This window comes from Chiloscyllium plagiosum, unplaced genomic scaffold, assembly GCF_037043375.1.
Source record: "Chiloscyllium plagiosum isolate Xiang-an unplaced genomic scaffold, Cpla_swu_hap1 HiC_scaffold_4, whole genome shotgun sequence".
NCBI classification, from domain to species: domain Eukaryota; kingdom Metazoa; phylum Chordata; class Chondrichthyes; order Orectolobiformes; family Hemiscylliidae; genus Chiloscyllium; species Chiloscyllium plagiosum.
Window position 1 is genome coordinate 150,119,645 of NW_028270142.1, and position 14,285 is coordinate 150,133,929.

Here is a 14,285-nt window from a genome sequence, read left to right on the forward strand (position 1 = left end):
CAGGGTTTAGGGAGGGAGGTGGAGGAGGGAGGAGCAGGGTTTCGGGAGGGAGGTGGAGGGGGGAGCAGGGTTTAGGGAGGGAGGTGGAGGGGGGAAGCAGGGTTTAGGGAGGGAGGTGGAGGAGGAGCAGGGTTTAGGGAGGGAGGTGGAGGAGGAGCAGGGTTTAGGGAGGGAGGTGGAGGGGGAAGCAGGGTTTAGGGAGGGAGGTGGAGGGGGAAGCAGGGTTTAGGGAGGGAGGTGGAGGGGAGCAGGGTTTAGGGAGGGAGGTGGAGGGGGGAGCAGGGTTTAGGGAGGGAGGTGGAGGGGGGAGCAGGGTTTAGGGAGGGAGGTGGAGGGGGGAGCAGGGTTTAGGGAGGGAGGTGGAGGGGGGAGCAGGGTTTAGGGAGGGAGGTGGAGGGGGGAGCAGGGTTTAGGGAGGGAGGTGGAGGTGGAGGGGGAGCAAGGTTTAGGGAGGGAGGAGGAGGGAGAGCTGGGTTTAGGGAGGGAGGTGGAGGGGGGCGCAGGGTTTAGGGAGGGAGGAGGAGGGAGAGCTGGGTTTAGGGAGGGAGGTGGAGGGGGAGCTGGGTTTAGGGAGGGAGGTGGAGGGGGAGCAGGGTTTAGCGAGGGAGGTGGAGGGGACGCAGGGTTTAGGGAGGGAGGTGGAGGGGGGCGCAGGGTTTAGGGAGGGAGGAGGAGGGAGAGCTGGGTTTAGGGAGGGAGGTGGAGGGGGAGCAGAGTTTAGGGAGGGAGGTGGAGGGAGGCGCAGGGTTTAGGGAGTGAGGTGGAGGGGGGCGCAGGGTTTAGGGAAGGAGGTGGAGGGGGGAGGTGGAGGAGGGAGGAGCACGGTTTCGGAGAGAGGTGGAGGAGGGAGGTGGAGGAGGAGGGGGGAGATGGAGGGGGATGCAGGGTTTAGGAGGGAGGTGCAGGGGGGGAGCAGGGTTGAGGAGGGAGGTAGAGGGGGGAGATGGAGGGAGGAGCAGGGTTTAGGGAGGGTGGTGGATGGGGAGCAGGGTTTAGGGAGGGAGGTGGAGGGGGAAGCAGGGTTTAGGAGGGAGGTGGAGGATGAAGGAGCAGGATTTAGGGAGGGAGATGGAGGGGGGAGCAGGGTTTAGGGAGGGAGGTGGAGGAGGGAGGCGCAGGGTTTAGGGAGGGAGGGAGGTGGAGGGGGGAGCAGGGTTTTGGAGGGAGGTGGAGGAGGGAGGAGCAGGGTTTAGGGAGGAAGGTGGAGAAGGGAGGGGGGAGCAGGCTTTAGAGAGGGAGGTGGAGGAGGGGGGAGCAGGGTTTAGGGAGGGAGGTGGAGGGGGGAGCAGGGTTTAGGGAGGGAGGTGGAGAAGGGAGGGGGGAGCATGGTTTAGGGAGGAAGGTGGAGGAGGGGGGAGCAGGGTTTAGGGAGGAAGGTGGAGGGGGAAGCAGGGTTTAGGGAGGGAGGTGGAGGGGGAAGCAGGGTTTAGGGAGGGAGGTGGAGGGGGGAGCAGCAGGATTTAGGGAGGGAGGTGGAGGGAGGAGCAGGGGTTAGGGAGGGAGGTGGAGGGAGGAGCAGGGTTTAGGGAGGGAGGTGGAGGGGGGAGCAGCAGGGTTTAGGGAGGGAGGAGGAGGGGGGAGCAGGGTTTAGGGAGGGAGGAGGAGGGGGGAGCAGGGTTTAGGGAGGGAGGAGGAGGAGGGAGCAGGTTTTAGGGAGGGAGGTGTAGGGGGAGCAGGGAGCAGAGTTTAGGGATGGAGTTGGTCGGGGGAGCAGGTTTAGCTAGGGAGTTGGAGGAGGGAGATGGAGGGGGAGCAGGTTTTGGGGAGGGAGGAGGAGTGGGGAGCAGGGTTTAGGAGGGAGGTGGAGGAGGGAGATGGAGGGGGAGGGTTTAGGGAGGGAGGAGGAGGGGGAGCAGGGTTTAGCAAGGGAGGTGGAGGGGGAGCAGGGTTTAGCGAGGGAGGTGGAGGGGGAGCAGGGTTAAGGGAGGGAGGTGGAGGGGGCGCAGGGTTTAGGGAGTGAGGTGGAGGGGGGCGCAGGGTTTAGGGAAGGAGGTAGAGGGGGGAGGTGGAGGAGGGAGGAGCACGGTTTCGGAGAGAGGTGGAGGAGGGAGGTGGAGGAGGAGGGGGGAGATGGAGGGGGAAGCAGGGTTTAGGAGGGAGGTGCAGGGGGGGAGCAGGGTTGAGGAGGGAGGTAGAGGGGGGAGATGGAGGGAGGAGCAGGGTTTAGGGAGGGAGGTGGAGGGGGAGCAGGGTTTAGGGAGGGAGGTGGAGGAGGGAGGAGCAGGGTTTAGGGAGGGAGGTGGAGGAGGGAGGAGCAGGGTTTAGGGAGGGAGGTGGATGGGGAGCAGGGTTTAGGGACGGAGGTGGAGGAGGGAGGAGCAGGGTTTAGGGAGGGAGGTGGAGGAGGGAGGAGCAGGGTTTAGGGAGGGAGGTGGAGGGGGAAGCAGGGTTTTGGAGGGAGGTGGAGGAGGGAGGAGCAGGGTTTAGGGAGGGAGGTGGAGGGGGGAGCAGGGTTTAGGGAGGGAGGTGGAGGAGGGAGGAGCAGGGTTTAGGGAGGGAGGTGGAGGAGGGTGGAGCAGGGTTTAGGAAGGGAGGCGGAGGAGGGGGGAGCAGGGTTTAGGGAGGGAGGTGGAGGGGGGAGCAGGATTTGGGGAGGGAGGTGGAGGGGAGAAGGGTTTAGGTAGCGAGGTGGAGGAGGGAGGAGCAGGGGTTAGGGAGGGATGTGGAGGGGGAGCAGGGGTTAGGGAGGGATGTGGAGGGGGAGCAGGGTTTAGGGACGGAGGTGGAGGGGGGAGCAGGGTTTAGGTAGCGAGGTGGAGGAGGGAGGAGCAGGGGTTAGGGATGGAGGTGGGGGGGGGAGCAGGGTTTAGGGAGGGAGGTGGAGGAGGATCAGGGTTTAGGGAGGGATGTGGAGGGAGGAGCAGGGTTTAGGGAGGGATGTGGAGGGGGGAGCAGGGTTTAGGGAGGGAGGTGGAGGAGGGAGGAGCAGGGGTTAGGGATGGAGGTGGGGGGGGAGCAGGGTTTAGGGAGGGAGGTGGAGGAGGATCAGGGTTTAGGGATGGAGGTGGAGGGGCGAGCAGGGTTTAGGGAGGGAGGTGGAGGGCCGCAGGGTTTAGGGAGGGAGGTGGAGGGGAGCAGGGTTTAGGAGGGAGGTGTTGGAGGGAGAAGTAGGGTTTAGGGAGGGAGGTGGAGTGGGGAGCAGGGTTTAGGGAGGGAGGTGAAGGTGGGAGATGGTGGGGGGAGCAGGTTTTAGGGAGGGAGGAGGAGGGGGGAGCAGGGTTTAGGAGGGAGGTGGAGGAGGGAGATGGAGGGGGAGGGTTTAGGGTTTAGGGAGGGAAATGGAGGGGGAGCAGGGTTTAGGGAGGGAGGTGTAGGGGGGAGCAGGGTATAGCGAGGGAGGTGGAGGGGGGAGCAGGGTTTAGGGAGGGAGGTGGAGGGGGGAAGCAGGGTTTAGGGAGGGAGGTGGAGGGGAGCAGGGTTTCGGGAGGGAGGTGGAGGGGGAGCAGGGTTTAGGGAGGGAGGTGGAGGGGGAGTAGGGTGTATGAGGGAGGTGAAGGAGGGAGCAGGGAGCAGAGTTTAGGAGGAAGGTGGGGGGAGCAAGGTTTCGGGAGGGAGGTGGAGGCGGAAGCAGGGTTTTGGAGGGAGGTGGAGGATGAAGGAGCAGCGTTTAGGGAGGGAGATGGAGAAGGGTGGGGGGAGCTGGGTTTAGGGAGGGAGGTGGAGGAGGGGGGAGCAGGGTTTTGGGAGGGAGGTAGAGGGCGGAGGTGGAGGGAGGTGGAGTGGGGAGCAGGGTTTAGGGAGGGAGGTGGAGGAGGGAGGAGCAGGGTTTCGGGAGGGAGGTGGAGGGGGGAGCAGGGTTTAGGGAGGGAGGTGGAGGGGGGAAGCAGGGTTTAGGGAGGGAGGTGGAGGGGAGCAGGGTTTAGGGAGGGAGGTGGAGGAGGAGCAGGGTTTAGGGAGGGAGGTGGAGGAGGAGCAGGGTTTAGGGAGGGAGGTGGAGGGGGAAGCAGGGTTTAGGGAGGGAGGTGGAGGGGGAAGCAGGGTTTAGGGAGGGAGGTGGAGGGGAGCAGGGTTTAGGGAGGGAGGTGGAGGGGGGAGCAGGGTTTAGGGAGGGAGGTGGAGGGGGGAGCAGGGTTTAGGGAGGGAGGTGGAGGGGGGAGCAGGGTTTAGGGAGGGAGGTGGAGGTGGAGGGGGAGCAAGGTTTAGGAGGGTTGTGGAGGGGGGAAGCAGGGTTTAGGGAGGGAGGTGGAGGAGGAGCAGGGTTTAGGGAGGGAGGTGGAGGGGGGAGCAGGGTTTAGGGAGGGAGGTGGAGGTGGAGGGGGAGCAAGGTTTAGGGAGGGAGGAGGAGGGAGAGCTGGGTTTAGGGAGGGAGGTGGAGGGGGGCGCAGGGTTTAGGGAGGGAGGAGGAGGGAGAGCTGGGTTTAGGGAGGGAGGTGGAGGGGGAGCTGGGTTTAGGGAGGGAGGTGGAGGGGGAGCAGGGTTTAGCGAGGGAGGTGGAGGGGACGCAGGGTTTAGGGAGGGAGGTGGAGGGGGGCGCAGGGTTTAGGGAGGGAGGAGGAGGGAGAGCTGGGTTTAGGGAGGGAGGTGGAGGGGGAGCAGGGTTTAGCGAGGGAGGTGGAGGGGACGCAGGGTTTAGGGAGGGAGGTGGAGGGGGGAGCAGGGTTTAGGGAGGGAGGTGGAGGGGGGCGCAGGGTTTAGGGAGGGAGGTGGAGGGGGGCGCAGGGTTTAGGGAGGGAGGAGGAGGGGGAGCAGGGTTTAGGAGGGAGGTGGAGGGGGGAGTTGGAGGAGGGAGGAGCACGGTTTCGGAGAGAGGAGGAGGGGGGAGATGGAGGGGGGAGCAGGGTTTAGGAGGGAGGTGGAGGGGGGAGCAGGGTTTAGAGACGGAGGTGGAGGGGGAGCAGGGTTTAGGGAGGGAGGTGAAGGAGGGAGATGGAGGGGGGAGCAGGTTTTAGGGAGGGAGGTGGAGGGGGGAGCAGGGTTTAGAGACGGAGGTGGAGGGGGAGCAGGGTTTAGGGAGGGAGGTGAAGGAGGGAGGAGCAGGGTTTGGGGAGGGAGGTGGAGGGGGAAGCAGGGTTTAGGGAGGGAGGTGGAGGAGGGAGGAGCAGGGTTTAGGGAGGGAGGTGGAGGAGGGAGGAGCAGGATTTGGGGAGGGAGGTGGAGGGGGAAGCAGGGTTTTGGAGGGAGGTGGAGGATGAAGGAGCAGCGTTTAGGGAGGGAGGTGGAGGAGGGAAGCAGAGTTTAGGAGGAAGGTGGGGGGAGCAGGGTTTACGGAGGGAGGTGGAGAAGGGTGGGGGGAGCTGGGTTTAGGGAGGGAGGTGGAGGAGGGGGGAGCAGGGTTTTGGGAGGGAGGTAGAGGGCGGAGGTGGAGGGAGGTGGAGTGGGGTGCAGGGTTTAGGGAGGAAGGTGGAGGGAGGAGCAGGGTTTAGGGAGGGAGGTGGAGAAGGGAGTGGGGAGCAGGGTTTAGGGAGGAAGGTGGAGGGGGGAGCAGGGTTTAGGGAGGGAGGTGGAGGGGGGAGGTGGAGGGAGGTGGAGTGGGGAGCAGGGTTTAGGGAGGGAGGTGGATGGGGGAGCAGGGTTTAGGGAGGGAGGTGGAGGGGTGCTGGGTTTAGGGAGGGAGGTGGAGGGGGGAGCAGGGTTTAGGGAGGGAGGTGGAGGGGGGAGCAGGGTTTAGGGAGGGAGTTGGAGGGGTGCTGGGTTTAGGGAGGGAGGTGGGGGGTGGGACTGAAGCAAACTGATATCTGTTGGGAAATTGATGAAATTGATGTTGATAAATTGGCTGCAGTTCCTCAGGGCTGTGGTTCGCAGGATTGATCGGGGGGTGGGGGGGGGAGGGGGGGTGGGGGGGGGAGGGGGGGGGCGGGGGAGCCAGTGAATGTGGTTTATTTGGGCTTTCAGACTTTTGACCACATCCCACATTGGGGCACAGAGATGTACAGCACAGAAACAGAGCCTTCGGTAAGAGATTAATGTGTAAAATGGAAGTCCATGGGATTGGGGGGTGTGGGGGGCGGAGGGTGGAGGGTGCGGGGGTGTGGGGGGCGGAGGGTGGAGGGGGCGGGGGTGTGGGGGGCGGAGGGTGGAGGGTGCGGGGGTGTGTGTGTTCAGATGGACAATGAACTGTTTGGCAGACAGGAAACAGCAAGTAGGAATAAATAGGTCTTTTTCTGATTGGAGGACAGTGAGTAGTGGGGTCCCACGGGGATCAGTATGAGGACCCCAGCTACTAAGAATATATATTAATGATCTAGATGAGGGAATTAAATGTAATATCTCCAAATTTGAGGATGATAGAAAGCTGGGTGGAAGGGTGAGCTGTCAGTTAGATGCAGAGAATATGCAGAGTGATGTGGATAGCCTGAGGGAGTGGGCACATGCAAGACAATGTTAATAAATGGGAGATGTTCCACTTTAGCCGGAAAACCAGGAAGGCAGATTATTACCTGAACGAGTGTAAATGGAGAGGAGGCAGTGTTCAATGAGAGAGCAGTGTGTCCCTGTGTGCCAGTGACTGCAGCAGGCAGTGTGGAAGGCTTCACGGTGAGAGGATTCGAGTAGAGGGGCATTGGGGTCTTGTTGCTATTGGATAGGGCCTTGGGGAGGCGACACTGCAAGGAGGGAGTCACTGATCAACTTGATTGCTGGGATAGGATTAGTTTAGACTGGCGTATGGTCAGTGCAGACACAGTGGGCTGAAGGACTGCTCCTCTGCTACCCAGTTCTGTGTTTCACGTTCTCTGGGAGGACAGAGGAGGTTCCGCAGACGCTGCAGATCAGAGACGTGAGTGTGGTCAGGCAGCATCCGAGGAGCAGGAAAATCAACGTTTCAGGCAAAAGCCCTTCATCAGGAATGAGGCTGGGAGCCTCCGGGGCTGAGAGATAAACGGGAGGGGGGTGGGGCTGGGGAGAACGTAGCTCGGACTGTGATAGGTGAGTGGGGGAGGGGATGAAGGTGATAGGTCAGGGAGGAGAGGGTGGAGTGGATAGGTGGAAAAGGAGCTGGGCAGGTCGGACAAGTCCGGACAAGTCATGGGGACAGTGTGAAGCTGGGAGTTTGAAACTAGGATGAGGTGGGGGAAGGGGAAATGAGGAAACTGTTGAAGTCCACACTGATGCCCTGGGGTTGAAGTGTTCCGAGGCGGAAGATGAGGCGTTCTTCCTCCAGGCGTCTGGCGGTGAGGGAGCGGCGGTGAAGGAGGCCCAGGACCTCCATGTCCTTGGCAGAGTGGGAGGGGGAGTTGAAATGTTGGGCCATGGGGCGGTGTGGTTGATTAGTGCGGGTGTCTCGGAGATGTTCCCTAAAATGTTCCACAAAGTTGACATCCTGTTGGAGACCAGATCAGGTGCAATGGATTCGGTAGATAACGTGTGTGGAAGTGCAGGCAAATTTCTGTTGGATGTGGAAGGGATCCTTTGGAGCCTTGAATGGAGGTGAGGGGGAACGAGATCAGTGTGGATTTCACCATTTTCCCTCCCCCACCTTATCCCAGTCAACCTCGCCCTCTTGACCTGTCCATCTTCCTTCCCACCTATCTGCTCCTCCCTCCCCTCCAACCTATCACCTTCTTCCCCACCTCCATCCATCTATCGCACTCTCAGCTACCTTCCTCCCAGCACCACCCCCTTCCCATTTATCTCTCAGCCCCCCACAAGCTCCCCCTGCTCCTCGGATGCTGTCCGACCTGCTGTGCTTTTCCAGCACCACACTCTATGGGCGATCTGACTCTGAGGAGAGACTGAGTCAGTTGGGATTGCATTGGCTGAGGGCAGGTTAAATACCGGAGGATGTTCTAAATGGCGGGCTGAGGTGAAGGGGGAGGGGTGGTAAAGGAGGTCGAGAACCAGGGGTCACAGTTTAATGAGCAGGAACCTTTTACAATTGAGGTTTGGAGAGACATTTCCTCACCCAGAGAGTGGGGAGCCAAATCATGGAGTTTTAATGAAGGAGGTTGGTATAGCTAAAGAGATCAAGAGAGATGGGGGAAGGGTGGGATTAGGGAACTGAGGTGGAGAATCAGCATGATCATATCGAATGGCAGAGCAGCTAGAGGGGCTGAATGGCCTCCTCCTGCTCCCAGTTCCTCTGTTTCTATGGAAGGTGCTGTCAGAGGAGCTTTGGTGAATTTCTGAAGTACATCATGTAGATAGTAGATAGAGATTGGAGAGACAAGGGAGATCTTGAGGGGACATGATGGACATAAGGGGCATAGACAGGTTCGACAAGAAGAAACGTTTGCCTCTGATGGAGGGCTTCAATGACCAGGGCTGGGGGGAGTGGGGGGGAGGGGAAGGGGGCAGTATGTTCAGCGAGGAATACCCCAGGGGGTGGGGCTCCCTCTGCCTGGGAGTGTGGGGTGGGTAGACACCCTCATCATATTGAAGGAGGATTTCGATGTGCACTCGCGGGCCCTGGGCTGGGGGCCCTGGGCTGGGGGCCCTGGGCTGGGGAATGGGCTTCTATCAGTCAGGTTTGTGTTTGTGACCCACTGGGCTGTCACAGGCCTCTGTGATTCTATCCATTTGTTTTTCTAAGTGCTTGGTGTAGCTTCTCATTAATGTCGTGTGAGACCTTTAGCAGTAAACACAAGTTCTGGATGTAGGTTTGCTCGGTCAGTTCAGTAAACCTCAACCTGAGCTACAAATCTTCTCCAAACTCAGTAAACACAAGTCTCTCTGAAGATGGATCGCAGCTTGTAAAACCAGTCCAGGTTTCTGAGCTGATTGGAAATGTGCTGAGATTTCTGCAGAATGATGCCTGCGTTTCTGTTGCTAGGTACCAGTTGGCTGTGACTCGCTTCCGAGACAGGGAGGAGACCAGCAGCAGTATTTATCTTCAGAATGACCCATGGGATCCAACAGTCACCTTCGAGAACTTCATCCACAACAATGAAAACATCACCTCTCAGGTACATGAGGATCGCAGCCAATCAGGGCCGGGCTGGGATAGTGAGGATCACAGCCAATCAGAGCCAGGCTGGGATAGTGAGGATCACAGCCAATCAGAGCCAGGCTGGGATAGTGAGGATCACAGCCAATCAGAGCTGGGTTTGGATAGCTTGTGGATCACAGCCAATCAGAGCCGGGCTGGGATAGTGAGGATCACAGCCAATCAGAGCCAGGCTGGGATAGTGAGACTCACAGCCAATCAGAGCCGGGCTAGGATAGTGAGGATCACAGCCAATCAGAGCTGGGTTTGGATAGCTTGTGGATCACAGCCAATCAGAGCCGGGCTGGGATAGTGAGGATCACAGCCAATCAGAGCCGGGCTAGGATAGTGAGGATCACAGCCAATCAGAGCCAGGCTGGGATAGTAAGGCTCACAGCCAATCAGAGCCAGGCGAGGATAGTGAGGATCACAGCCAATCAGAGCAGGGCTAGGATAGTGAGGATCACAGCCAATCAGAGCCAGGCTGGGATAGTAAGGCTCACAGCCAATCAGAGCCAGGCTGGGATAGTAAGGCTCACAGCCAATCAGAGCCGGGCTAGGATAGTGAGGATCACAGCCAATCAGGGCCGGGCTGGGATAATGAGGATCATAGCCAATCAGAGCCGGGCTAGGATAGTGAGGATCACAGCCAATCAGGGCCGGGCTGGGATAATGAGGATCATAGCCAATCAGAGCTGGGCTGGGATAGCTTGTGGATCACAGCCAATCAGAGCTGGGCTAGGATAGTGAGGATCACAGCCAATCAGGGCCGGGCTGGGATAATGAGGATCATAGCCAATCAGAGCTGGGCTGGGATAGCTTGTGGATCACAGCCAATCAGAGCTGGGCTGGGATAGTGAGGATCACAGCCAATCAGGGCCGGGCTGGGATTGTGAGGCTCACAGCCAATCAGAGCTGGGCTGGGATAGCTTGTGGATCACAGCCAATCAGAGCTGGGCTGGGATAGTGAGGATCACAGCCAATCAGGGCCGGGCTGGGATAGCTTGTGGATCACAGCCAATCAGAGCTGGGCTGGGATAGTGAGGATCACAGCCAATCAGAGCTGGGCTGGGATAGCTTGTGGATCACAGCCAATCAGAGCTGGGCTGGGATAGTGAGGATCACAGCCAATCAGGGCCGGGCTGGGACAGGGCTCTGCTGGCAGTGACCAATCGTGGGAGAGAGTTTCCTCGGGGGGTGGGTGGGGGGTGGTTCCCGAGCAGCGAGCTGTTGAGGACAGTCTCTTTCTGCCTGTTGTAGGACCTGGTTGCCTGGGTGACTGTTGGCTTCCTACACATTCCACATTCGGAGGATATACCCAACACCAGCACGCCCGGCAACGCCGCCGGGTTCTTCCTGCGGCCATTCAACTTCTTCCAGGAGGACCCCTCTGTGGGCTCACGGAGCACGGTGATTGTACGGCCCGATGGTCAGTCCAAGGTGAAGATTCAGAGATGGACACTGAGCTCCCCTGACATTTGCCTGTCAGAAAGGCCCTTAACCTATAACGGCAGCTACTTACCTGACTAACCTGCCAGAGTGGGAGCATGGAATGGTCATCTGTAAAACCCAGACAAGGCGTTACACCGTCCTGCTAACCCACTGGGGCCAAATGGCCTCCTTTCTAATCTGAAGCTTTCTATGGCTCTGTGTTCAGTCTAATTCCTGAACAGTTTCTTATTAACACAATCAAAGCCCTTCAAGAATCTCCCCAGCACCTCCTCACATCCAGGAGAACCATCTCTATTTCTCCGGTCCCTCCATATTTACTGAACTTGCCCATCCCAGCGTCTGTTCTGCCCCACTCCCTCTCCAACTCTCGCCCTCCCCTTTGGGAGTTTAACATGTACCCACTTTCACTCCCTCAGCCGAGTGATCACCCTGCCTTGGGACAGCTCCTGCTCTGATTATGAACTACCCCAGGGCCAGGTGCTGACAGAGGGCATAGACAGAGCTGTCACAACAGGGTGCTCTACGTCTATCAACGCAAGCCCATGTTGTTCCTGTTCCTGACCTCACGCTGTCGGTGCTGCATCTCAGTATTTGCCTCATCACAGAGTCTGATTCTGCAGTTCCAAACTCTGCGCCTATTGATCCCCAAACTCACACATGCACACACGCACAGGCACACGCACAGGCACACACACAGGCACACGCACACACAGGCACACGCACACACAGACACACGCACAGGCACACGCACGTACAGACACACGCACGCACAGGCGCACACAAAGACACACGCATGCACAGGCACACGCACGCACAGACACGCGCACGCACAGGCACACGCACGCACACCGCTCACACACACCCGCAGTCTCACACACAGTCTCACACATACACCCGCACACGCTCACGCACACCCACTCACACGCACAGACTGGTCTCCCCTCAGGAACTCACTGCCAAGTGATCAAGGATATGACAAATATCGACAATCCACCATGTTCTCATCATAACGGAGTGCAGCATCAGGGAAGGCCTTAAAGAGACAACTCCTCTTTCTGCTCCAAAAGGGAGCCAAGATGGGGAGGAGCTGGTGTTGGGCAGAAATTAAAAATCACACAACCCCAGGTTATACACCTGTCAGTGGACCGTACCCTGGGGGTGGACTGTACCCTGGGGTTGGACTGTAACCTGATGTTGGACTGTTCCCTGGGGTTGGACTCTACCCTGGGGTTGGACTGTTCCCTGGGGTTGGACTGTTCCCTGGGGTTGGACTGTAACGTGGGGTTGGACTGTAACGTGGGGTTGGACTGTAACGTGGGGTTAGACTGTAACGTGGGGTTGGACTGTAACGTGGGGTTGGACTGTAATGTGGGTGTTGTGTGATTTGAACCTTGCTCCTGAAGGGACGGAATGTCTGATTGCATTAAAGGGCCTGCTCCCACCCCCCCCCCTCCCCCCCCCCCCCCCGCGCTGTGAAATGATCAGAGTGCTCCATTTGCTCTTGTTTTAAAGTGTTTTGAGAATTAAAGTGTTTATAATCCCTGATAATAAACAAACCACTGACTGTGTTTGTTACACTGAGGAAGAATGATTTTGTTGAATTATGAATAAACCTCAGAAGTGTGCCCACGTTACTCAGTGTCTGACCCAGCAGCTTCCCGTCTGACTGTATCACAATAATCTGCTCACTGACTCACAGGTTTGAGTCTGTATATGGGAAGGTGGTTGTGGTTGTTGGACATCAGTCATCTCAGCTCCAGGACATCTCAGCGGGAGTCTCTCGGGGGAGTGCCCTCGGCCCAACCATCTTCAGCTGCTTCATCAATCACCTTCCCTCCACCGTAAGGTCAGAAATAGGGATGTTCCCCAATGATCACACAACATGCAGAACCGGCAGTGACTCCTCGGACACTGAAACGGTCCATGTTCAAATGCAACAAGCTCTGGACAATATCCCGGCTGGGGAGGGGTGTTTTCTGAACAAACAAAAGACAAGAGATGGAAGTTGTCCATTCGGCCCCTCAAGCTTGCTTTGCCATTTGAGACGATCATGACTGATTTACCGTCCAGTCCCTGATTGGTCAAAGATCAAGTCGTGAATCTATCAACTATCAAAAGCTGCACCTGTTAGGGAAGAGGATAAGGGTCTGAAACATTCAGAATTGGTAAAGTTAAAGAGAATGGTTAATTTTATTTTTGTAAGCTTTAATTGTAGGTGTTGACACTACCTCTCACCTTAATCATTTGTCTACTGCAGGCTGTTTAGTCAGGGGTTAAGGATCAGAACAGATTACGTGCTAACTTCCAGCCAGAGAGTGGACAGTGGGAACCCGGGGGGGGGGCGGGGGCAGAATGTGGGAAAAGATATTAAACACAAATCAACCGTCAGAGAACTTGGACTCCGGAATTTTAACAAAAATGTAAGAAATAGGAACGGGAGGTGGCCATTCGGCCCCTCAAGCTTGCTTTGCCATTCAATAGGATCGTGGTGGATCCAGCATTTCTCACATCCACATTCCTGCCCATTCTCTGTAACCCGAGATTCCCCAAGTGAGCAAGAATCTAGCGATCTCAGCCTTAAATATCCACAAGGACTCTTCCCCCACAGCTCTCTGGGGTAAGGAGTTCAAAAACTCTGAACTGTCTGAGAGAGGATGTTCCTTCTTGTCTCAATCTTAAACTAGCATCCCTTTATTCTGAGACAATGCCCCCTGCTCCTAGCCTGTCCCATGAGGGGGAAATATTCTCTCAGCATTGACCGTCAGGCCCCTTCAAATCCTGTCTGTTTTAATGAGACCGTCTCTCATTCTTCCCAACTGCAGTGAGTCGAGTCCAAACTGTTTAACCTTTGCTCATAGGACAGTCCCTCCATCCCAAGGATCATCCGAATGAACCTTCTCTGACCTTCAATAACGAGAGTAAACCTGCTCTCAGTCCCCCCAGGGTGTTCTCCCGAGCCCCAAGCTCAAAGGGGCTGAATTACGTTATGATATTCCCATGACTAGTGCACACCAAATAAATTAGCCAATGATTCCTTTCTCATTTTAGTGAGTTTAATTTGCTTACACACAGGGGTAGGAATGGACACATTTAATTGCAAACTCCCCTTCAATTAATCAATCAAAGGGGTGCAGGTTTGGGTGGAAATGTAGGGTTAACGCAACGGGGGACGGGGGATGGGGGGGTGGGTCTGGGATGAATGTTCTTTGGAGGGTCAGTGTGGACTCAATAGGGTTAAATGGTCTGTTTCTGAGCTTTAGGGATTCTTTGATTCTGTATTTAATGGCTTTCAGATCTTGAACATATTCAATAAGTAACTTTAATTCTCGTAAGAATATCCATTCAATAAAGAGACCATGTCTGTCCATCTGTCCATTAAATCCTTGTGGAAGCTGGAACACTGACCAAAGTAGCAGAGACAACAATGTCTGAACTAGGAGCAGGAGGAGGCCATTCGGCCCCGAGAGCGTGCTCTGCTGTTTAATACAATCAGGGCTGAGCCCGTCTCCACCTCAACTCCATTTTACTGTCCACCAATAAAAATCGGTCTGTTTCCTCCTTAAATTTACTCAATGTCCCAGCATACACTACACTCTGGGCTTTTGAATTTTGGTCCATTCACAAAACCCACCCTCAACCATTTGGGAATTTCTTCTGAATTTAAACCCATTTCAGTACCTTCTGCAAATTCAGTGAGACTGTTGTCTCTCCCTGTACCCATGTCATTAACATCGATTGGAATTAGTTAGGGCCCAATGACTGACATCCAGAGACAGACCCATTCATCCTGACTCTCTGCTTTCTGTAGGTTGACTCATTCTCTTTCCAGATGAACAACTTACACCAATCTCCGTGTGAAATCACTCCCCAGAGGCTGGTATCCTGTCACCAAGTCCCCCGTTTATTTCCACAGGGTGACCCAGCTCCCTCTGAGCCCACTCTTCGAACAAGGAGGATGTCTCACACTCCTGCT

At 57.1% G+C, this 14,285-nt stretch overlaps 1 protein-coding gene across 3 annotated transcripts in view; it reads left to right on the top strand.

Annotated features, from left to right (window-relative positions):
- Positions 1–11,880, top strand: part of aoc1 (amine oxidase copper containing 1) — a 64,149-nt gene extending 52,269 nt beyond the window's left edge. Inside the window, exons 4-6 of one of the 3 annotated variants that reach the window (XR_015757062.1) lie at positions 8,708–8,840; positions 10,121–11,009; positions 11,114–11,880. Coding sequence is in view for 1 of the 3 variants with exons in the window: in XM_087986792.1 (XP_087842918.1) it covers positions 8,708–8,840; positions 10,121–10,390 (403 nt within the window). In the remaining 2 variants the exon portion in view is untranslated. Of the gene's footprint in view, positions 1–8,707; positions 8,841–10,120 lie in introns of all 3 variants that reach the window. The other 2 variants (XR_015757063.1, XM_087986792.1) reach the window with 2 other exon arrangements.
- Positions 11,881–14,285: the final 2,405 nt, after the last annotated feature.